Source organism: Haplochromis burtoni, unplaced genomic scaffold, assembly GCF_018398535.1.
Source record: "Haplochromis burtoni strain Fernald_Lab_line unplaced genomic scaffold, NCSU_Asbu1 Contig_36, whole genome shotgun sequence".
Lineage (NCBI taxonomy): Eukaryota > Metazoa > Chordata > Actinopteri > Cichliformes > Cichlidae > Haplochromis > Haplochromis burtoni.
The window spans coordinates 2,957,218-2,981,949 of NW_024582397.1; the positions used below are offsets into that span (position 1 = coordinate 2,957,218).

A 24,732-nucleotide genomic window follows, 5' to 3' on the forward strand; every position below is an offset into this window, starting at 1 on the left:
TTTCTCTCTTTGCCCTTGTCCTTCTGCAGGCACTGGCAGCAAACGCAGGCACAGGGTTTGCCGTGGCCGAGCCACAGGTGGCGATGTTCTGTGGAAAGCTCAACATGCACATCAACATTCAAACCGGCCGCTGGGAACCAGACCCATCTGGGACTAAGAGCTGTGTAAGAACCAAAGAAGGTATACTGCAGTACTGCCAGGAGGTAAGACATTGTGACACAGACACGTCTTTATCCTGTCAGTCTCACAGACTTGATGAAACTCATTTACTACTTAGAACGCTCAGTAGCTTCATGAGTTGTCAGTTCATTAAATTAGATGGCTAGGGATGCAACTGTGTGAAAGTGCAAGAAACGTGTTTGAAGTAACAATTTCAAGGATTTTTATTTTATTATTATTTTTTTGGATAGTTGTTTTTATATGACTGCAATTAATCAAATTTAATTTCAGAACCACTTTCGGCTTTGAATGATTATTAAAGCTAGATAATCGAGATAAAGCAATTATTTTGCTGCGTTCTGTTTTGCAGTAATTGTTTTGCTTTCCTTTCCATTTACCTCTCAATGAATGTGCCAGACCGTGGCATATTTGGTTTCTTTATTTATTTCTAGCAGTTATTTAGTTGTTTAATTTGAATTATAATTAAAGTTCAGAGAAGTTTTAACAAATTAAGCTTTGCCTGTTAAGTAAAGTCTTTGAGTAGTTGTGTTAAACAATCCTGGTCTCAACACTGACCAAAACAACTGTGATGATGACTTTTGTGATAACTGAGCATGTCATTACGTTGCCATTTATCCCCCATTTGTGCCATAGAAACAAGGAAATTTTCTTAAATTCATGTATTTTTGAACATATATTTTGTCACATTTTCTTTATACTTTTTATACCTAAATAATAAAATAATAATTTCATCATGTCTGGTTGATTTTAAGAGTTTTCGGGTGGCACATGTGTGATGGCTAAACCTGCAGTCTACTGTGTGCTTTTATTCATTTTTCTTGCTCCATTTAGCAGCTTATTGGTGCTGCTGTCAGGAAATATATTAAATGTCATTTACTGAGAGTTAACTGAGAAGAATACTTTGACATTTTTGGATACACGCCTGTTTTCTGTCTGGTGGGGAGTTAGATGAGAGGATCAAACCGATCTCATGTCTGTACAAAAATAAAAAAGCAGTGAATTGGAAAAAAAAAACAAGATATCCGGTTTAATAAGTGAACTTTAGAGCTGCTTTCAGGCAGATTTTTGGACAGAGCCAGGCTATTTTCTTTTTTCAGCCTTCTTGCTAAACTAAGATAACCTGCTCGTGGCAAATGAAAATGGTGTCTGTTCAAAACAGCTGGGTTTGCTTCACAGTAGGTTCACAATGAAATAACAAACTTTTGCACAACTTTAGATTATTAAGTATAAATTATTTGTTGAGGACATTTTAGGTTAGGTGGGTGGCATTGAAGACTAAATTGATGTGTACTGAGGGAAATTAGCTACTGTGGTGAGGGGAAAAGGCAATTTTCATTTCTCTGTGATTTGTCACTAGAGAGGCTATAAGGTGTTATTTACACTATGGTGGGTGGCTTTTAAATTCCCAGATCTTGTGACTGTCATTTTCTCAAGCTGCCTCTAAAACGAAGTTTTACACAACATGGATATCCTCACTCTTATTTACTCAGTACTCCTACTATACCTGCTAACCCAGGAGGCTTCTGGAAATGGTGTCATGGTTTATTATGCAGCCATCCAAGGGAAGAAAAAAAAGCAGGGCTGTACATTTTCAAGCAGCCCTATCTCAAAAGCTTCAGTTGCATTTACCAATGACATTTTGTTGGCATTTGGGGAAAGTGTAAATCATATGCTCTTTCACGGATGAACAGATGGCATCTAGAGAGTATAAAGTGTGGATTAAAGGATCCTACTGAAGCTCCACTTATCTCACCTTCTCTCTCTCTTTCACACACATCTACACACGGACACACACGTACACAAATGTACGTTCTCTCAGTGCTTAATATTAATTTGGGTCTTCTTCTTCCTGCAGATGTATCCAGAACTCCAGATTACAAATGTGGTGGAAGCCAACCAGCCCATTCGCATTGAGAACTGGTGCAAGAAAGAGAAGAAAGTGTGCAAAGGGCACGCCCATGTTGTAGTGCCTTACAAATGCTTAGGTAAGCTTGTGCACTTATGAGTGGTTCAAGGGTCGGGAGAAATCACTTAGGTTGTAAATGACCCTTCAAATCTAGATGTTCTTCATTTTCCCCTTTTGTCTGTATTATCCATCAGGGTGGAGAAAGATTAGAGTATGATACATCTTAGCCACAGGCAGAGGTGACATAGAGCAATATTGGAGTCTGATTCAGTTGACTAATTCTGGCCTTGAGCTGCAGATTGAGCAGATCCAGGCTGGATGGGAGCTAATGTGTTTCAGAATGGATGGCTTAGGGCCATGAGCCTTTTATTGCTGGGGAGGCTTGTTGAGCAATAAACCGCAATCTTATCCCCCCCTTCCTCAGACAGTGGCCATAAACTCACACAGACACACAGGGTCAGCAAGAGAGGGGTCTGTGAGGAGGCCTACTTTATTACTCCCCATTTCGCCATTCGCCTGCACTGTCATAGACAATGCTCTCTCTCCTCTGTCTCCTGCAGAATCTCTGTAATCAGCAGTGGCAACATGGCTATATTCTGGTTTATTAAATGTCAGATATAGCCCCAGACTATGCAGGCCACATGCCTCTGTGGCCCCTGACTTACAAAAACACAGTACACTCCTGCTACCGCTGAGGATTGCAATAAGACAGAAATGGAGTCTTGAAACTCCTCCCTGTATTTGTCCAGCCATGTCAGGAAGAAAAAACATCTTCCTTCATGCTGCTAACACTTTCCGGCATTCTTCCTCTGTCCAAAGGCCTCTTGCTGATTGAGTTGTGCCGCTTTCCGGGATGAAAAAGCCATTAGCACTTGCACTGGACTGTGAAATAGGCTACCATTCAAGAGCATTTTTGGCAAATGCAGAGAGGTGGTTTTGGGGTACTCCATGGGACAGCAAACACACATCCAGAGCGGCTACTTGGTGGCTGAGACGTGAATACAGATGAGAGATTTAGAGGCAGAATCATTTTCCAAAATTTCACTATGGCTTCCTCTCATCTGACATCCAGAGGCTACAATACTTAATAGGACTGTACTTTCACTACAGCTGACTGTTGCACCTGACCTCTTTAAGTATAGTTCAACAGCAGTGAAACGACTGCCATTTGATTAGGCCAATTTCATTACCTCTTCTAGAATAATTAAGGATTCACTCTTGCACATTTTTCGTCATCATTGTTAAAGGTGTGACTATCAATTTATAGAGCCCTCTCTGCTGCTCTGCTAAGCTCCAAATGAGGAGCCTCAACTGAGAAAGCAGAGGACAGATGGAGAAGGAGAGATAAACATAAGGTGTTGGTGAGAAGAAGGCTGTTCAGAGGGTTACTGCTTAATTATGTAATGGAGCATGTTAGGGGGATTAGTTGGAGGGCTCTGATCATACGCTTCATGACATGCCATGCTTCTGCCACTTCACCGTGGCTCCTCTCTGCAGTCCATTACTTGTCAGGCCTCTCTGTCATATCAAATGCAGTAACAAGTGCTTTTAAATTATTCATTGTTTGCAATGTCTGCATAATGTTTCAGAGAAATGGACATCAGAGGTTCCGCCTTTTGTTTGTCAGTGTACTTTAATTATACTAGATTCAAAAAGAAATGAAATGCTCCAAAGGGAGCTGGGCTTTAGCTGGAAGGATTTGATTAAAAGGGCTAGACCTGCACCCATGTCAAATTAATAGGTTTATATGAATAATGCAAGTGCTAAGGAAGAAGCTCAGTGTAAAAGGAGAGAGATGGGTTGTGCTGTAGTCCATCTCTCGCTCAGAGCCACAATCCCTCCATGTTTCCTGTCCTCAAACAATGGCTCTGCAAATGAATGCGATTTTTGTTCCATGGCGCTTTAATCCCTGCAGCATGATGTCTTTGTCAGACGAGTCAGGATTATTTTAGAGACTTTTTTATTATTATGTCTAGAATGGTAAAAACGGTTATTGCACATGTGTGACTCTGGTGTTTGTTGGCGTGTCTCTTACATAGTGATTAAATTGACTGCAGACTGCATGTTATTGGAGAAAAATATAGGTGCACTCTTTGTATCTGCAAACACTGATTTATTGAGACAACTTTACATTTGCATTTTGGTTTTATAGAACTAGGGGCTTAAATTCTGCTGCCCCTGGTAGCTGTCTCCAACATGGCATCATTTATTTGAGGCATATTAAAGCCTTTTTCAAGATACTTTGTAGACTTTTCAAGAGGCATTTTAAAGCGATGTTTAGGTGGGTGGGAAATGTACATAATTGCATAACATTTATGCACATGGCACATTCTTTGCTTTTCCTGTTGACTAAGTCTGTTGGTGGAACAAAGGGCAGGATACACAGTGACAAGTTCAGTTGTCGTAACAGATGCTGAGTCGTGCTATTGTGAATACACTGAAAATGTGTCCAAAAAAAGCTTGGTGCGCTATCTGTTAGTATTCCATTATGGCTTGAAAAATGTTTTGCAGAGTCAGAAATAAGTCTTCAGGCCATCACAAAACATTTTCTAGGGTCTAAAACCAGTAGTTAAATGAAGTGTTCTTTCCATTATGTGTCATCGAACTCCAGCTACTTCCTGATTTTAGAAATGTCTGGTTCCCTCCCTAAAAAAGCACAATCCAAATGTAAATGACAGGTTAGCCAAGAAATCAAAAAGAACTTCACATTAAACGAGCTATATGGCTTAAAATCAGACAAAGCAACAGGTGCATGCATGTATTAATAATATTCCTCTAATTTATTTTAAAATTATGTATTTCAAACTATTTTTGTCCAGGAAACACTCATTTTTTCCATCCATATTTATATTTGAATTTAGGGTGTAGAAATTATCACTGAAATTAATGACAGCAGGTTTCACCTTGAGAGTCCTTGAAACACAAAAGCTATGCGCTATGATTTAGCACCTTGCAGCACTGAGAGGATCTTCAGTACATGCCTTATATGCATTCGGTGCAGCCAGACCAGGAATTTGACAGTGTTAGCAAGGGCATCTGATAGATGGCAGGTTAAAGGAAAAGTGGATGAATAGAGTATGTGGAGAGGAGGTCACCGAAATAGAAGAGTATGCTCTTATGCTCACACTTGCAACTACACAAACTGATAATGCACAGAAAACACACGGTGCTGGGTTTCTTGCAGTGAGCAAGGCACAGCTGCTCACCGAACACCATCATCCATCACCCACTGCAGTGTGACTGCATACGGCATCTGCTTGAAACCCACTCCACCTCACAACCAGAGAAGCCTCTGAGAGTGAGTGGACGAAATGAAAGCATAAGTAAATGAATCGCTTAGCATCCGGTGGAGAATATATGGAGCTGAGGGTTACAGGGAGTCATATTCGTCCTTGAGCTTCTCAGTTTCTCTGGAAAGGAGGCCAGAGTTAGTAAAGCGGAAGGCAATTTAAATCATTAGCAGCAATGAAATAAAATAAAAGTTGTTCTCCTACAAAGTGAGCAAATGTCATTGTTAGAGCTCTACTTGCTTAAAAGTGGAGGACAGAAATATCAGCAGCAAATCCATAAAAATGAAGGGAGTAATCATGCAGAATGGCCACTTCAAGTGTTTATTTTATAATAATTTTGTTATATTATTGGGCTTGGCTGTTCTATTATTCTACTGTAATGCCCTGTGGAGTCATGACAGAGCTAATTTTTACCCGTTAACAATATATAGAATTGCAGATATATGGGACAGAAATTGAGCTATAAAATGTGGTGAAATAGAAGTAGTGCAAGAACAATGAAGCGCCTTGAGGCGACTTTTGTTGTGATTTGGCGCTATATAAATAAAATTGAATTGAATTGAATTGAAGTAATGAGAATAAAGGGTATAAAATGTTCAGTGACAGAAGTGTCAAACAAAGCCATGAATCATATCTTCAGTGAAAGCCAAAAGACAGATAAAATGTTAAATCAGATGCATTCAGTATTCTCTTGAATAATTTTGTGCCAACCAGCAATTGCACAATTACTTAGATGCAATTGATGTGTCTAAGTAGAGAACCTGGATAAATCTGCTTAATGTGGCTAACCTTAACCATTGGTGGGTATAAAGCAGACGGGGGTCTGAAGGGGGGGTGGTGAGAAGCAGCTGCTGAGTCCTCTACTATTTCAGGCTCTCTTCTCTTCCTATCCTACCCTCTCATTTTCCAAAACACTGCTTTTTCGCCCTCTACCCGCCTGCCTCGCCTCGCCTGTGCTCCAGCAGCCCTGCCTGAGGCCGAGTTTAGGGCGAACCACTAAATGAGCAGTTATAGGACAGCTCCCAGCCCTCATCGTGAAACCTCTAGACCCTGATTTGTGTGCTTTCAGCCCGCCCTCTAAACCTTCTATTCATTGGGCCCTCTTTTTCTTTCCCTGCCTGGCTGCCTGGCTTTCCATCTGTTTCTGGTGGCCATGGCTCTACCTGAGCAACTTGTCACACTGCCAGCATGTGAGCAGTCACTGTCCTTTTTAATCTTTCTTATGACCCCTGCACCATTTTCTCAGACATGCATGTTTTTCTTTTTTCATCTTAAATCTATTCATAGGAACTCACAAGAAACCTTTCAAGCCATTTATTTCTTCCAGATCCTCTTTCTGTCAGCTCGCTCTATGAATAAAACATCGCTGAATTGAATTCATCAAGCAAATGATGTCATTTTCTTGCAGGAAGAGCCTGGACTACCTTAAAAGAGTCACAGTGTGAAACCTGATTTTCTCCACTGCCATTTTGATTGCAGATGGGTAACAGATGCAGCTATAGAAGGGAGATGAATCCCTCTCAGGTTCTGAGGCAGCTACAAGTGTTAAAGTGCCAAATGCCCTCTCTGTTATACCGCTGGAATGAAGTATCTAGGACCAGGCAGCTATGAATTATTGAATCTTGGCCCCCTTTTTTGCTCTTCATCTATTCCTTTTTAGTCCGACTATGAGATATTTTTATAAACCCTGGCAGTGCTGTTAGGCAGTGATTAGGCTTTTTTTGGACAGATTGGTGGTGTGAATAACAGGCATATTGGTCCATTTTCTGTTTTGCTGTTACAGTGGGCGAGTTTGTGAGTGACGTCCTTCTGGTTCCCGAAAAGTGCAAGTTCTTTCACAAGGAGCGTATGGACATGTGCGTCAGCCACCAGCAATGGCACAGTGTGGCCAAAGAGGTAAGGAAGGAATTACCTCACAGGAAATGGTGGGAGGCTGTGTATCCTGTGGGAAGACGTTGTTAGCTTTAACTCGCAGATTAAACAAGTCTCTTCTTCCTGTCATACGGATCGTTCTTATATTACTTGCCCGTATTTCCACTCTAATGTCTTTCCACCTGTCTCTGAGAGTCTCTGAGGTCCTCTGATCATAGACGGATGGGGAGTCCTCACATTTCAGCTGTTAATCAGATTAGTGTTGTGGCTGTAATGCAGCTAATCCCACAGGGCGGCTCCAGAGCCACCCCTTTGGGGCCAGTATGACCACGGCTCACAGAGCCAATCATGTCACTCCCTGCCTCATGCTCCCTCAGTACTACAGTCCAAAAAAAAATAGGCCAAAGACTGAGTATCATCTTCAGCCTTAGTTTGTGGGGCATCCAAAACAACCTGTAGTCGATAACAAATATGTTACACCTAAGCACGGATAAATCTTGGCAGAGGGAATAAGTGAGTAAGAAAAATGCTTCAAAAACAATCTCTCTCCCTCACCACCTGCCACTGGGATGTTCTTAAGCAGGGCGGCAAATTCAGTGGAGTTTCTCAGCCGCCATCAATTAGAGCGAGCTTGCACTCAGTGCTTGCATCAGCATTGTTGAAAAATAGCTTGGCAGTTGAAGGACTACATGACTTTTTATCATTCCAGTCAGTATGTGGCTGAAGAATGAGCTCTATCCTGCTGGTGGAGAAACCTCCTCTGCGCAGCACTATTCTTGAAGTTAGAATAAACAATGAAATTCAGCTTACATATAAATGTTCTTACAGTTCTGGGAAAAGTATTTCCCCCTTTTCTGAATTGCTTTCTCTTTTTTTGCATATTTGCTACACTTGTATATTTCAGATTCTTCAGACATATTTAGCAAATGTGAGATGAGCCTTTTTGTTCTTCTTAGTCAGCAGTGATGTTTACATTGGAGCTCTCCCATGAATGCCATTGTTGCCTAGTCTCTTACTTATTGTTGAGATTCACCAATATTGACTAATCTTGATTGAATGGGCTTGGTTGCACCTTTGTAAACAGTCACTTGGAATAGCAAATAACCTTGTTATCAAAGATCAGTGAAAGAAACAGGAAGTCTTGTCCTTGGCATTCTACACTGGAAGTCCTGGTGGTTGTGTCCTGAGGCTCTTAAGATGATTGCTTCTTCCATAACTCACATACTCCTTTATCAGGCCAGGCTTTCGTTGATGCTGAGGTCTTTTAAAATTGTCTCGATTAATAAAAGTTCAACAAATATCACTTTGTCAAAGTTAAAGTGAAAATTGGAGAGTGACCGACCCCGTGCCACGTGCCCTTTTCTTTCACCCCCCAGGCCTGCGGCAAGAGCTCCATGGTGCTGCACAGCTATGGCATGCTGCTGCCCTGTGGCATTGATAAGTTCCAAGGCACAGAATACGTGTGCTGCCCCGCCTCTCGCACAGAGTCCACCCAACCTTCCCTCCCCTCCCAGGAGGATGACGAAGATGAAGAGGTAGAGGATGAGGAGATTGACGAGATGGACCTGGATGAAGAGGAGGCTGTCGAGGACAGGTGAGCAATTGCGAAGGTGGAGGGCAGACTGCATCTGGTTGTGTTCATGAAATATTGCAAGAAAAATATGCGCTGCGTTGGGAAGGGCGGATGTAACTGGCCATCTGGATGAATTAAAGTTTTGTGACATTGATCCATGGCAGCTGCTCTGTCTCTCTTGATAAATCACTCCTTTCAATGGCTTACACCTCTTCACTTAACCGACTCTTTCCCTCATCAGCGAGACACCAGCTGACGAGCAGCCCACACAGAAGGAGGAATTGGTAGATGAGGATGAAGATGAGGAGGTGGAGGACGAGGAGGAGTACCACTATGTCTATGAGGACGAGGAGGCTGACAAGGAGGATGAGGATGAGAAGAAAGAAAGCAAAATGTCTGACAACCAGGATGAGGACAAGATTCTACAAGAAGTGAAAGGTTTGTAATGTGCTGTTAGATGCTTTCATATCATCCACTCAACCCCCTCCCTCTAACTCTCCCTTTATATGCACTTGCCACTACCTACATCTTAAATATAATCAAACCTTTTCAACCTTTCAGCTAGATCCAGTTATACCTAAATCCCCACCGGTCTGTAATTAGATAAGCTGAGCTCACACCAGATACTGTGATGAACTGTTCTTCTTGTATCAGACTGAAGGGACATATCACCCTTTCTCATTCTTAGATAAGTCCAGCTCAGGCTGAACAGAAAGGAGGTTATGAACATGTTATTATCTAGTTTCTGTAGTTTTCTGAGTGTTTGTAATTGAGACTGCTGCCCAAAATGGCTGGTTGATCTAACAAGCTGTCCTCTGGCAGCGGTGTGCACCCTGGAGGCTGAGACCGGCCCCTGTCGTGCCTCCATGCCCCGCTGGCACTTCGACATGAGCCAGAGGAAGTGTGTGCGCTTCATTTACGGTGGCTGTGCCGGCAACCGCAACAATTTCGACTCAGAGGAGTACTGCATGGCCGTGTGCAAACGTCTGAGTAAGTCTCACGTGACAGAGGCCGCTTTAACAAACCCTCCGCTCTCTTTATCTGTTTGTGTCTTTGCTGCAGACTTCCCACTGAAAGCCTTCAAGGAAATTATAGATGTAGTAAACAGAACACCTGTTCTGCAGTCTCTCACTGCTCCAATCACTATAGCCGTTCTTTCCACATTACTTCACAGCCACGTCTCCTGAATATACTCTAAGCTGTTCTCTTTTGCTTTATTTTTCCAAACAATTATTTTTATTAATTATTTCAGTTTAAAAAATCATATCAAAAGTGACAGAATCTTCTTGGTGCAAAGAAGGTTTTTTTTTTTATCATCAGTTAAATTAGTTGAAATCTGTTTAAATGTGAGTCAGATTTTGTTTGATATTTAAATGATGATGTAAACCAATTCTTCAAATTACCATTTATTTGCTACTTCTTAATCCGTCAGATTTCATCCTTGCATCACTACACATAATGACATTTTTCATTTACTTTTTTTATGAAATAGTTTATTTGTAAAGACAAGATATAGCAGGTTCATTACTTTAGTGAAACGCTCTACTAATTTTGAACTGCAGACATTTTCCATATTAGTATTATCTAGTAGAAAGAAATCACATTTTCATTAGGTTTCATTTGAATATAAAATTATTTGAATAAAAGATTAAATGCTGGAAATGTTATTTTCTTCCAGTCTTCTGCCTGACTGTCAAATCGGAGTTCTCTGTAGCAGTAAAAGAGAAAACTGTAAAACACATTTAAAATTTAAACTAAATTTCAATTAAAAAAAAAAAAACACTCATACTTTCCCCTCAGTAGTGTTCCTCTTTCTTCTTCTTTGACGGTCAATGTTTGCTCCCGGCATGAGTTTGTTTCTGTCTGTCTATCAGCAACCTGTCTCTTCTGATCACAGAGCACTGCAACTATTTTTGTTAGAAACCACCAGCATATGTCAGTCAGTAGCCCCTTTTTTTTGCGCCTGCAGTGATTTACTTCCCATCAGGTTAGACATAGTTCACAGTTGTAACCAACTGAATTTTTTCTTCATTTTTAAGGACTGAAGCTGCTAAATTTAGGAATTAGAAAATAAAGGTCCTTATTTTTAACCCATTCCTCTTTTTTAAGATGACGGGGCCAAAGTGCTTGAGGTGTCTTTCTATTTGCCAGCCTGAAGCAGGACTGTTTTTGCAAGTTGCAGGGATATGAGGAGGGAGCGGTGCGTGACTGTATAGAACAGAGCCCTCTGGCTTCACCCCCTGTGACCCAGTTGTCAAATACGGAGATATTTCTATTAGTGTCGGAGATGCGACCTGTCAGCAGAAAGCCGATTGGAAGATGAAAAGAACTGAAATGGAAAGACTGTCAGATTCTCTTAAATTTATCAGACTTACTGAGGGTGGAAGAACGCCAATGAGAGGAGTGCATCTGTGAGGATTTAGGTCCAGCGTCAATCTCCTTTCGCCTTTCTTTCTCTCTGTGCCCAGTTGTCTGCCTGTGTGTCTGTCTTGCTGCCTACCTGTTTCTGCCAGGATCGGCTGGTCTGCTAGCCCGTCTCTCTATGTGTGTCAGTCTGTCCGGTTGTCAGTTTGCTGCCCTGACCTCTCGCCATCTGTGTCTGACTTTGCAGCCATGCCCCCGACTCCTCAGCCCACCGATGATGTCGACATCTACTTTGAAACCCCCGCCGACGACAAGGAGCACAGTCGTTTCCAGAGAGCCAAGGAGCAGCTGGAGATCAGACACCGTAACCGCATGGAGAGGGTGAGTTTACCAGCAAGAATCAGGACGCTGATTCCTGAGAGGCAATATGTAAGGATCTTTCCACTGAGCTGCACTGTGTGACCGCATTGTACATGATCGCAGATGCTTTGAAGAGATTTATTTCAGTAAAGCTGGTAGCTTTTTTGTTGCATCATTGTCAGTCAAATAGATATTTGTAGGAGGAAAAGGAGCAAGTGTATTATCTATGTTGTTTTTTAAAAAAATAAGTTGGAAGTCACATAAATCATTTGAATTTGAGATAACAACAAGAAACAAAGTCGTACTTTATCAGTTTCTTACCTACCTGGTATTGTTTTCCCAACAAAATAGCAGTTTTCTGAGTCATCGTAGGACTGCCTTTTATCTCCATTTCACTTCCTTCCCTCTCTATGCACTTCTCTCTCCAGGTAAGAAAAGAGTGGGAAGAAGCTGATCGCCAGGCTAAGAACCTGCCCAAGGCTGAACGGCAGACATTGATTCAGGTAAGACACTGATCCTTTCCCATGGGAGTCGCCCCTCCCCTCGGTTTGTCCCTTTGTTTGAATGAGGGATGATGGCTTGGGTCCCTCACTCCCTGTACCATTAAAGATCCCGTTTCCCTGGCTGTTCCATCTTTATCACTCTAAGGCTAAATGAGGACATTGTTTGAACGGGAAACCTTCTAAATGAGTCCCCAAGTCCCTTAACAAGCCTGGAAGGCGACATGAATGAAATTGAGACTTGTGTTTTTCTGTTAGTAGAAACTGAAAGAGTGCCATGCAGTTTAGTGTGCATATGTAAGATTTTGAACTGGTTTACAGCACTTCCAAGCTATGGTGGAGTCCCTGGAGGAGGAAGCAGCCAGCGAGAAGCAACAGCTGGTGGAGACTCACCTCGCCCGGGTAGAGGCCATGCTGAATGACCGACGCCGTCTGGCCTTGGAGAACTACCTGGCTGCCCTGCAGGCTGACCCCCCCAGGGTAAATGGCACACACCTGCTTCTCAGAGCAATTTTGTCATCCTTACCTTTCTCCATCTGGATGTTTCTTTTTCCTTTCCGTAGTCAATTTGAAAATAAATCTACGCGTATATTTCTGTCAGGCCACATTTACCACCAATTGCAGCTAATCTCATATCCTGCTAAAAAGAGCCTCTGACAACTTGCAGTCTATCATGAAGAGAATGGATTACTGCACCCATAAAAACACATATCCCCAAATCCCCCAAAGCACAAAGTCAATCACATTTCACCCTACAGCTATAATCCTTGTGTCAAGTTATTTTTAATTCCTTTTATCTAATAGACTTTTGATGCTTTTTGCCAGCACACAGTTTGGCACTCTGTTAGAAGGTGCTGGTCACCTTTCCAATACCACTAATGTTGGGTTTATCAGCAAAAAGGGAATTGATTTAATGCCTTCATTTGTTCTCATTTCAAGTTTAATGACGTTGCCAGATTTAAGAGCACAGCTTTCGTTACACCTCCAAAACTGTTAATTGCGTCATCTGTAGTCTGATGCTATTTCTGTAAGTGCTGCAGAAGATTTTATGTTATGTTTTATGTGAAGTTAATCATTTTGCATTTCAAGCCAGCATTCTCATTCTTCTCCTCGGATATATGACGAGCAAGAGAAAAATAATTTTCACTTATTTTATGTCTAACATAAAGCTAAATGGGTCATTTTTAATGAGAGTCTAAGGAGCTTGGAAAGAAAAGCGTTTGGACTAGCTCCTTAGACTACGATGACCTGGATGACTGAGAACCTTCACAGACTTTTTAATGAGAGGCACATAACAACAAAAGGGCTTGTCATTTTGAGGATTGGTTTCTTAAATAAACTTAAATCTGATTAAATTTGAATCCTATGAATGAAACATTTGGCTGAATGAAAACAATGAATATCACTTTCTGGTTGATAATTAAAAATTAAAAGGGAAATGCATTACAATGCATGTCAATTATACTCTCACGAAACAGGAATATTCAATCATGCAACAGCCAGTGTTATACAGAAATGTTTCCAAGGCCATATTGTACCATTCGACCCAACTGATCACCCTGCCCCATTTTTCCGCAGCCCCACCGCATCCTGCAAGCCCTGAGAAGGTACGTCCGTGCTGAAAACAAGGACCGCCAGCACACCATCCGCCACTACCAGCATGTTCTGGCTGTTGATCCTGAGAAGGCTGCTCAGATGAAGTCACAGGTCAGTGGGTTTGTTCCTGATAATTATCACTAATACCTCATTTGATTTAGGTTAAGAATTGTCAGGGCCCAGAGGTAATGACATAAAATCCCCACATTATGAACGTGTGATTCAGGAAATGTTTATCTTTTTTTGTTAGAATTAATTAGATTAAAACAGCTAATCATTTATCAATGCGTAATATTTTGCATTTGTACAGTTCAATTTTCTTAATTGGTCCCTGCAGCTGGTTTTGACAATGAAGATGTAATGTATTGGACACCGTCTCAATAAATCTGAAACCTCATGCCGAGCCAATCTAAGATCATATACTCCTATTCCTGCTCAGACAAGGCAGGGATAATGATGTCTCCTGCTCATTTCTGCCCTGTTTGTAAGTGTGTAGGAGGTAGAAAGAGTGTCTGTTGCTCTTAGCTGAAGCCCGGGAGGAGTGAGTAGGCTTGCCTGATGGAGGGAGGGCGAGTGCTTCATTCACTTAAGCCTCAGCCGAAGATTAACATTGCGCAGGTCTTGTGTAATGCTGGACTCTGAGCGGCTGCACGGGGATTTGGCTAGAAGCTCCTCTATTAGATGTACTCGTCTCTGTGTGTGTTTGTGTGTGTGTGTCAGTGCCCTTCGACACCATTTATCCTCCACCATTACTGATCATGCAGCAGATGGATGAAAAACACAGAGAACAGAGGAACGGAAGAGACTTTCTTTTAAGATAAATAGTTGGATCTGGGAAATGGTAAAGAAAAAACGATCTATGCTGTTGTGCCCTGACAATTTATGTATTTATTTATTTATTTTTTTTGCCAAGCCTAGAGCCTCTGTCTTCCTAGACTTATTTTCAGTTTTACCCTCACCTGTCTGACTTTAGTAAGGTTGCTTGATGCATCAAAATTGCTTTTTCCAACATGGGGACAATGTAGTTTCCTTAATCAGAAATGCTTCTTAGACACAGACAGGAAGGTGCCAGCGGGCTGCAGAGCACCTTTAATAGGGAAAGGTGCATCATTGCCATCTGTTGCTGGCGCTGGTGCACTGCAGCCATGTGCTGGGAGATTAAAGCAGTCAATCATCATAGTTGGAAATAAACACCGGTTACCTGCCAAAAGCTGGTCAGCTTTGTCTGTAGGGGCTTTTTATTTCCTGCCAACCATTTTGGCAGCAAGAATACTGAAATATTTCTCCTCTTCAAACATCATGTTGTTTATAGAAATAGTGGTAGTGACTGGAAATGTTTTTGGACATGCCACATTTTTTAAAAAATCTTTTCCATCAAACGAGTTGCTTTTATTTTTGCAACACTGTGATATGGTGGCGATCATTGGGGCCGACAGGCTGCAGATCCTGTCAGAGCGGCTCGGAGCTTCAAGACTAATTTGAATATTACACGCAGCAACTTGTTTTATGTTTGGAAGTCAGCTGGCTGTGAGCGAGTCTGGATTCATCTCAGGGAATATGCACACTTCCTGAAAGCGCAATTCTTCTCTGAGGCGGCTCTGTTTAAATGCGTGGTCATGAAAAGCTCTCTTTAGTTTAGTACATAAATATGCTAGTTGGAGAACAGAGAGCTGTCTGCCCTCAAGTTTGTACTGTATAGTGATTCATTAAATTTGGGGAAAATTTTAAGTCAGTTTCCAACTTTTCCCTTTTCTTTTTTGTCATTATTTTCCTTCAGATTTCAGTTAGATTCGACCTCCTTTTCCTGCTGACACCAATATCTGAAGATTAATTTTAATCGTTTCACACACAGTGACCTCGTGTCACTGTGAACAGCTTCTCTGTGCAAATTTCCAAACATGAAAAGTCAATGCTGTGATCTGAGATATTATTAGGTGACAAAAGGTAACCAGTGGCAATAAAGAGGGATTTTCTGGGATAATCATGTTTGGGGTTTTTTTTGTTTGTTTGTTTTGTTTGTTTTTTTCACTGGTATATATTCACTGGTTTAATGTTACAGTAATTGAAATGTGTTAAATACCATAAAATTGGCCATTTAAACTAATGTTTCATGATCCAGAAACATAATCCTTCTTGATCATTATTAAGGATTTTTAGGTTTCCTATAAAATTATAAATTGAATTCAATTATGTGTCTTAAATGGGGAAACTCTTTTGGGGGTCTTTGGGAACTGATGCTGAATTTGAATTATCAAAGCGCTTGTCTCCAATTAGTGGATTGGTTTTAATTAAACTAAATAGAATCATGTGCTAATTTCTTTTGTCACGTGATACCCTGTTTATTTTTTTTAATTCAGGTGATGACTCACCTGCGAGTGATCGAGGAGAGGATGAACCAGAGTCTGTCACTGCTCTACAAAGTGCCATATGTGGCCGAAGAGATTCAGGATGAAATTGGTGAGTCCCGTTCAGTGAAAGATCCCTGGGCAACTTGATGAAATCAGATTAAAAACAGCAATGGAAATGTGCCAGAAAGAAGTCAGTACGTCACATTTTCTCTGGCTCATTTGGGACTCATTTGTATCCTTTGCCATTAGTTTCTTTGTGCAGAAGGAAATACAAACACTAAAAGAAACCAGATGGAAGGATTTAGCACTCCAATTATTAAAAACAGAGAAAAGGCTGAGTTGTGGAAAATTGAATACAGCTATGCAGCTGTACATACAGCTATTACTCTGTTTTTAAGGCGCCTCTGCTCACAACCCCTCATTTTTCCAATTAGACCTGTTGGGACGTAGTGGTGCAATTTAAAGCAGACAGTGTCCACTCATTAAAATATTTTTTCTTTTGTTTCCTTTGCTCCGTTAAAGGAACCATAATATAGTGATGCAGCACACGTTAAAGTGGAGTGGGTGCAGTGACAGAACTGGGTCACAGCTTTCGCCGTGCAGTGTTCTGTTGGGAGTTGTGCAGATTTACACGGAAAATAGCTCTCAGAAAAATAATAATTGGTAGTTAGCAGAAATGGGAACAGACGTTTCTTGCAGCAGTTCTGACTGCTGGGGAAAAATATGCTAACAGTAATCAATGAAGCTTATTTTAGAAACCGCTGCTGCTGCCATGTCCCCAGTTTACAGGTGTCGGCATGCCCCAGGTTTATACTCTGTCATTTGCCCTTTTCTGCAGATGAGCTACTCCAAGAGCAGAAAGCTGACATGGACCAGTTCCTGTCATCCATCTCAGAATCACAGCCAGATGTCACCGTCTCATCAGAGGAGAGCGTGGAAGTTCCTTTGTCTGAGGGCAAACCCTACCGGCCCATCCAGGTCACATCCTTGGGGTCCCGTCCAGATCCAGAGGGTGAGCAGCTCCAGCCTCAGGCACAGTCACGAGCAAGATCGTGAACAACGCTGTGGCTGTGAGGAGAACAATAGGCCTTACGCATAAGTCTTTCTGAAGGGCAGTGGTGACGAAGCATGTTGCACAGTGAAAGAGAATAGGTTTACATTGTGTTTTGAGCCAAGCAAATGTGCACTGTAGTCCACGGTTGAGACTTATCTGCGCCTGCATATTTCCCACTGGCTTAGCCTTCAACACAGAACTGCTAAGATTTTTTTTTTTTTTTAAAGTCACAAAGCCTCAGGGTCTGCTACTAAGCTTGAGCCAAAAGCAAGAGGGAAAGAAACAAGCAGTTATGGTTCTATTCTTTTTTACATCTGCGCCAATCAAAAGATTGAATCCTCAAGGAGAGAAAAAATGATGGATGGAACGCTTCCAGCGAGAAGGAAGGCAAATTACTAGTAAAGCCCCAAGCAACATTTAGTATCCAAACCAACAGCCCAGAGGGCTTAGACAGAGCTAGCCAATTCTAAAATGGCTCCCTTTCTGGAGTTTAGTTATCTTTATCATTTATTTTTGGATTCTTCCTTGCTGAACTCTTCCTAATCAATTAACACAGCTTGATAATCCTGCCTTTTCTCTTCTTACCTGAGTTCTTTTCTCTTCTCTCCTTTCCCTTTTCTGACCTTCTTTTTTTCTGTTGCTCATTTCAAATGCCAAGGCGATCTATCAGACTCCCCACGTGCCTTCAAGAAAGGTTGGTGCCTCTGTTGCATCTTGTTTTTCTGCCCCCACTCATCTCCCCAAGCCATTCCCATCTACTATTTTGTTTCACTCTGCTCCTTCTCCTCTTCCTTTCGGTATTCTTACTGTTTCTGTTTTATCAGAAGCCGTCTGGTTGTTTTCTACTTTTTTTTTTCCGTTGGCCCCCAGCTACGTTTTGTGCTTTTTGTCATACTAGGATTATCACTTCATGGTAAATAACACATTCAGTGGCTTTGAAATCAGGTAGAGCTAGGTCACAATGAGCCCCGCGTCAGAGACACTGTTGTGTGTTCGTTGTCATCCTGTTCTCAGTGCATTTGTCAAAATACCGTAATTATTTCACCTCCCACAAAGTCATTTTCCTCCTCAGTTTCCTACTTCCTGATAGAAGTTGGTAGATTTAGTGTCCCTGTTTGAGGCTCAGTGTTTCCTCTGCTGACCCACAGCCTGAAATACTCTGTTTAATCTGTTGATAAATGACTTAAATTCTTTTTTTTTTTTTTTAGCAAAATAGGAAAACTGCTTCAGGACTTATCGAATCTATATACATGAGTGGTCCCATTGTTCCCATACTGCTGTGACTGTTATAGCTGGATATAAGATTATGCGCAGCCTGCAGTACAATCTGATAACCTGCCCTGCCAGAGTGATTGGCACCACTGCTCAACGAGGCTTGCAAACGTGCATACTTGTCCCACACTGAATCAGAAGACAGTTTTATTATTCTTAATTGTTTGGTACTGACTAGATTGGAGCACCTGCCGAAGGCAATAAGCTGATACTGAATGTTACTCTCGTTACCTTTTCTGATGTGTTTGTCCCTGGTATGAAACTGTAAGTGTGGCATATATTTTTGAAGATTTGTATGAGTTGAACTACAGCGATACGGTTATGTGAGGGATACAAAATACCAGGATATTCACAGTCGTTTAGTGGGGTCTCGTTCAGTGACTCACTGCATGTTTACAGAGAAATTGCAGATAAATGCAAAGCACCACTTCGAGGGGGCCTTTGTAGAAGGTCAGTGTCATGCTCACAGTGCTCGCTCTGTGCTGAAGGGAAGAAAGGTCTTTGTTGTTACCAGTGAACTAAGGAGACTGATGCAACGGGTGCAAGGACAGTAGCTGGATATCTATGTGCAGCTATCCACCACCGATACCGCCATCCCAGTTTGGTTGTTTGCTTGTGCTAACTTACTGTTATTGACTGTGCTCCTTTACCTCCTCCAGGGTCTGCCATGTCTGGCTTAGATGGTTTAATTGGTGCTGAGGAGAGAATCATCAACAGCAAACCAAAGGTCAGCGAGAATGTGGTAAGAGCTCTATTGTCAGTTTGTGATTGTGTTCGTGCCTCAAAACATATTTTTCTTTCTGACTTGAGAGAAGCATTGTTAAAGCAAAACACAGGACACGAACAGTTAGATATCATTCCAGCAACCCCAATTTGATACAGTTGTGCTGATGAGACAGATTAATGAGTACACTGTGCTTTCACATAGCTCTTAAGTTCAGCATTTAACGAGACAGATTATTCCAGTAACTATGTTGTCATAGTTACAGCTAACTAATACTGAGCTATTTGCGTGTCGGCGTTTGGCTTCTGCCAACCGACCCTCATTCAGATCAACTCCACACTTTGTTCAGCAGTCATTGCATGTTACTTTCCTTTGCCAAGCCCAGCAGTCTTCTTCATGGATTTCAAATTATGCTTGGCAGCTGTGTGCGCGAGTGTTATGTTTGCTGTTTCGCATGCTAATCCAACATCAACTGTAAAGCTGCGTGTACTTTTACGTGTCTGTGTTAATGTGAGTTGTGCAAGTTTTTTGAGTGCATGCATGTATTTTTTTGGAAATGCTAGTGGGTTGTTTTTTTGTTTTTTTTGAAAGCGAAGCAATCCGGGGAAAAAATGTAAAAATGGTGGTGACAGCTAAAATGTTCGTCGTGGTTATGTTCTGTGACAAACAGACTCTGGAGTGCTCTGTCTCTACAAACAGCAGATTTAGTTTCTGCCTCCTGAACACACCCACTCCACTCATAGTGCTTATTCTTCAGACCGGGGCTCTCAGTAATGAGAGGCTGACAGTCTGCTTAGAAAGACTTGTTAACTGTGTTCCTAGAAGAAAGTCTGTTGTTGATGCTTGCAACCCCCCTCCCTCTCTCCTTCCAGTTTGAACAAGACAGCTCCAAATGTATCATCACCCAAACACAGATAATCCTTAACAGTTTACTGCGTTGCACATTCACACCCTCTCACTCTCCCCCGCCTCTCTCTTCCTATTTCTCTCTGTCGTACATGCACGATCTCACACACACGTTGTGGTGAGTGTAACCTGGGCTCCCCTGTCTGTGTTGACAGGTGATTGATGAGTCACTGGATGTTAAAGAAGTGGTTTACAGTGCAGAGAGAGTCAGCGTTATGCATGATGATGAGCTGGTGAGTACAGCAGCACCCTCCAAAGGGCTCTCTGGGGAACTGTAGTTATCAGTAGTGGGAGAAGATGAAAGAAGGAGGGAGTGTGGGAGTGTGCAAAGACACCAGTTCTGCAGCTGATGGTTGTGTAAATAAAAAGAACAGAATTTATTTTTTTTAAAACAACAACAACTGCACTGAAACAGACCCCTGAACCCCTCACTTTTATCACCATATTTTGTTGAGGCTAACTTGTTTTGGTTATTTCTGCATGGGTGCATGCTTGTTATGTGACTGTATTTGAATGTACACATTGAAAATCTCAGTTCATATGATGGATGTGAATCCACACAAACTGGGCGTGCTCAGCTTATGTGTGAGACCGAGCGGTGAAATCCCCTCCCCCCCCCTTACCCCAGTGGCTGTCCACATATGATTAGTTTGTGTCATATGTGTCAGGTTAGATTGTGAAGATGAGCGGAGGTGACTGCGATTGTGTGCATATATCGAACTAGCCAAGATACTACACAATCCTCCACAAAGATACCTGGCATGCATGTGCACACACTATTCACGAGTCAATCGTGTCCCAAAGAACAAAAAAACTGATTTTGTCTCTGTGGTTTCGTAACGTAGCTTAAAGAGTCGGCTCTTTTCCACTTAATTTATTTTCTAATTTTAAAGCAACTTTGAAGGATGGCTGAAATCTCATTTCAGTTCACTCTTGTTAATAATTTACTGTCTCGGGTTTTAAAGGGAAATTCTTACATGAATTACATTATGACTATTGATCGTGATAACAAATTACACCTCATGTCACAGTTGCAATTGATCTGATTTTATTGATTTAGCAGTGAACCACCTACAAAACTTCCCCAAAAAACGATCACTGCCAACAGTTCTCTTTAAAGGGACAGAGAGTAAGCAAAGGCAGTAGTGCCTTGGGAATCTGTGCAGCTTTGGAGGCAAACTGCACAGCATAGCAGATCTACTTTCAAATGATACGTTCATATTCATGTTTCCACTCATTATATGCATATCACAGAAGTAGGAGCTACTACAAGATTCCTCTGTACCCTAAACATAAAAAGGTCCAGGGGAATCTTGTGTTCAGAATGGCTAAATAGAACGAGGTAGGATGAGGTAGCTAGTACGTACATGCAGTGTCTTCATTATTGCAGAAAAACAACTTCGCTGTTTCTTTTCATTGCTTCAGTGGTCTGCTGTGTTTGCATTTGTTGTCTCCTGACTGCTCTCCCTGTCTTTCCCTGACTCATTCTCCCTGTTAGGAGTCCTACCGCCCTCTGGGAGAAGACTTCAGCTTCGGTAGCAGTGCACTGATTGGCTTGCTGGTGATCGCAGTGGCCATAGCAACTGTGATTGTGACCAGCCTGGTGCTTTTGAGGAAAAGGCAATATGGCACAATCAGTCATGGCATTGTGGAGGTAAGCCACCTGTTATTTGGAGGGCGCATAACCACACAGCAGAGCTCTCTAATGAACTGTGGCTCTTCTTATTCCAAGTATCAGCTGCTATTAAATTATCAGAATAGAGCTGGATATGGAAATGCAAATTAGATTATTGTCCCCCTGCAGCATTTATGTATGCCACAGCATGAAGAGTTGTCAAACGTAGGCCTTTGTAGTGGTCTTATTTTTTAAAAAGTGCATCTGTCTATCTATCTCTCTTTCTTGCAGGTTGACCCCATGCTGACACCAGAGGAACGACACCTGAACAAGATGCAGAACCACGGCTATGAAAACCCCACCTACAAATACCTAGAGCAGATGCAAATCTAACCAGAGCCTACATGGGGTGCTGTAGAGTCTGATAAGAGGATGGCAACCGAGGGGAGCATACTACTGACCAACATGATGCTATTGTTAAAATCATTTGCATACATCCAAACTCCATTTACTGGTTTGTTCAAAACAATCCTTAAGTAATGCTACTACTTCTACTACTGCTACTATTGTACTATAGTGCTCTTTTTGATCATGTTTCTTTTTAAAAGGTGATGTATTTGCCAGTTTGCATAATGGAAAATGTGATTCTGCAGATTTATCTGTAATTATCATACAGCTATCTCAGATCAAGATGTATAACTTTTTTTTTTCCGGACATTTTTTTTTTTTTTTTTTGAAAGGCGAATCATATAAAATTTTATTATTTTTGAGCAGCCATCAATAAACCCGCTTACTAGACACTATGCTTTTGTTTCCCCATCATGCAAAGTGTCATTCATGCAGTTTCTGATGGTATTCTCAAAACTAATTGACGTTTTGTTCTTTTTCCTCTCGATAGATTGCTTGTATATGAAGGTTCTTTGTACCAATTAAAACGTTTAGTGAAACAACAACTGAGAAAAAAGTGAAATCATGAATTATTTACTTTCTGTTCTTTGTTATGATAACAAAATGCTGTATACATATACAACTGAAATATATATAAGAATAGATGTTTTTATTCCACCTTTTTTCCCCCAGGGTAGACGTTATGAGTTGGTTTAGGGTTCTTAGCTTTGTCGTCGTGAATGTTTGCAGGCACACAATAAGAAAGCTTCAGGGAAGGTGTGCACAGGCCCCCAGCTCAAATACATCTCACAAACCCTGCTCCAAACCCCTTACTAAGTGAATGTGATGATGTATTCCCTTCTGCCCACATAAATATTTTATCATTAGGGAAGTTCAGTAAATAAAAAGACTTACTGATATGTGTTACATAGTTGAATGTATTATGGAAGCCATTTCCATGCTATGTATTTCACAGACGCCCTTTAGGTTTTAATTTCAGTGTAGTGTCACATAGACTGAGGTGTGCAAAGACATACCACAAACAGACAATGCTTTGTTTTTAAAGGGGGTTCTTAAGTGTTGAAGTAAAAACACAGTATAAGTGAGGCTACTCTGAATACAAATTTAGGAATGATGTGCATTCATATTCTAGCTAGCTTTGCTGGTCATAAAGTAAAGAATAGTATGGAAACTTATAGCAGTGCTAGTCCAGAGGCACAAATAAAACAATATGCGTAGTATGGAACAAGAAATCTAGGAAATGACTCAGTCTACCTTTTTGTGGGAAAAAAAAAAGTATGAATTTTGGCTGGTAATAAAATTTTTGCTTTTTTTATTGGGATGTGTAACAAATTTTGCAGTGTTGGTTTTAGGATTTTGGCACTGGGGCATGCTTGGGCCGGCCATACATCAAAGCCACCTGAAAACAGTTTGGAGCTGGAGGGCTGTGCAGGCAGACAGAGACACACAGAAAGTTGAAGCTTGGAGAACTGGTTTCTGGAAGAAAGATTTTAAAAAAGCAAATTTGTGTAATTTTACAGCTTAGAGATCGACACAAACAAGTAAACTGAATCCTAGGATCCTCTTTTCTCTCTCTTTATCTTAGTATTGTCTTTGTATGCCTGTATAGTTGATGTTGCAATCATGGCTTTTTTCCAGAGGATTCCATGTGGTGTGCATTGTTCTTATATGAAAAAAATATATATATATATATTTGAGTTTTTTTCTTGTTTTCTATTTTTCTTTCTCTTCCTGTGACAGTATCTCTGTATGTGACTGTCTCACTATGCACCCAAACGGCTTCAATCTTGTAATAGCCTGCTTGATTGTGGAGGGGACTGGGAACTAATATATTATGCATATTAGTGATTTAAAACATTTTGATTGACACCAGTGGAAACAGATTTATGGTTACAAGGGGGATACACATCAATAAACTCACAACTTACATATGGGTGTGTTGTTTTTTGTTTCATAAATAGCTTTTTTTTCTGTAGTGGGAGCAAAAGTTAATACTTAAGAAGTGCTTTAATTGGACTTTCAAAGTAATCTACACAAACACTCAAGGTAGAAATAATAATAACACTAATTTCTGTTTGATCGGCTGTCCAAAATGTAATCATTTTTAGTTTAATGAAAACCAGAAAATATAAGCGTTTAAGAAAACTGAGCAGCAGCCTATTTATTTTTTATTGTACTAAAATAATCACTTCAATACGGAAGAGGATTTGGGCCACTGGAAAAAAAATCTGAGAAAAAAGTCACAATTCTGACTTTTTTCTCAGAATTCAAGAAAAGAAGAAAAGAAAAAAAAGACGTGCCCACTCCCCCCCGGCCCTAATCCTCTTCCGTACTTCAACTAGTTCAAAGAGTTCTCGTTCACTTTCTGTATCAGACGGATTCATCAGCTTATATCAATCCGCCATGTTCTGCGGTTTGATACTCTGGTTGAATGAAATACGTCTCGCGGACTTGTTTCTGTTTGGCGGCATAACAAAACCGTTTCACTATAAGAAAAAAAAAAACGCAGGTGATTCAGAAGTGATTCATCACTGTTTCACGAATAAGCCCACGCAATCACATGACTGATACTAACTATAAGTGAAGCTTTAACATAATTATAAAAATCACACAATTAAATCATTGTCCTACTTTAATTATGCTGATATTTGTAGAAATCCCAAATATAAGATCACAATAAAGCGTTTTTCCAAGAACTGGAAGCGCAGTTCACCTGAACTCTAGCCCCACCTCGTAAACAGGTGTATCCTCTCCTTTACAGTGA

General features: G+C 41.1%; 1 protein-coding gene across 9 annotated transcripts in view; it reads left to right on the forward strand.

Moving 5' to 3' along the window:
• aplp2 (amyloid beta (A4) precursor-like protein 2) overlaps positions 1-23,897 on the forward strand; it is a 52,929-nt gene extending 29,032 nt beyond the window's left edge. Inside the window, exons 2-18 of one of the 9 annotated variants that reach the window (XM_014338230.2) lie at positions 30-203; positions 2,036-2,165; positions 7,160-7,272; positions 8,625-8,842; positions 9,063-9,259; positions 9,644-9,811; positions 11,433-11,566; positions 11,974-12,048; positions 12,367-12,525; positions 13,624-13,752; positions 15,999-16,098; positions 16,828-17,001; positions 17,702-17,737; positions 18,975-19,042; positions 20,101-20,178; positions 21,444-21,599; positions 21,852-23,897. In XM_014338230.2, coding sequence (XP_014193716.1) covers positions 30-203; positions 2,036-2,165; positions 7,160-7,272; positions 8,625-8,842; positions 9,063-9,259; positions 9,644-9,811; positions 11,433-11,566; positions 11,974-12,048; positions 12,367-12,525; positions 13,624-13,752; positions 15,999-16,098; positions 16,828-17,001; positions 17,702-17,737; positions 18,975-19,042; positions 20,101-20,178; positions 21,444-21,599; positions 21,852-21,953 — 2,211 coding nt within the window. In that variant the 3' untranslated portion in view covers positions 21,954-23,897. Of the gene's footprint in view, positions 1-29; positions 204-2,035; positions 2,166-7,159; positions 7,273-8,624; positions 8,843-9,062; positions 9,260-9,643; positions 9,812-11,432; positions 11,567-11,973; positions 12,049-12,366; positions 12,526-13,623; positions 13,753-15,998; positions 16,099-16,827; positions 17,002-17,701; positions 17,738-18,974; positions 19,058-20,100; positions 20,179-21,443; positions 21,600-21,851 lie in introns of all 9 variants that reach the window. The other 8 variants (XM_005936794.3, XM_042219697.1, XM_014338232.2 and 5 more) reach the window with 8 other exon arrangements.
• Positions 23,898-24,732: the final 835 nt, after the last annotated feature.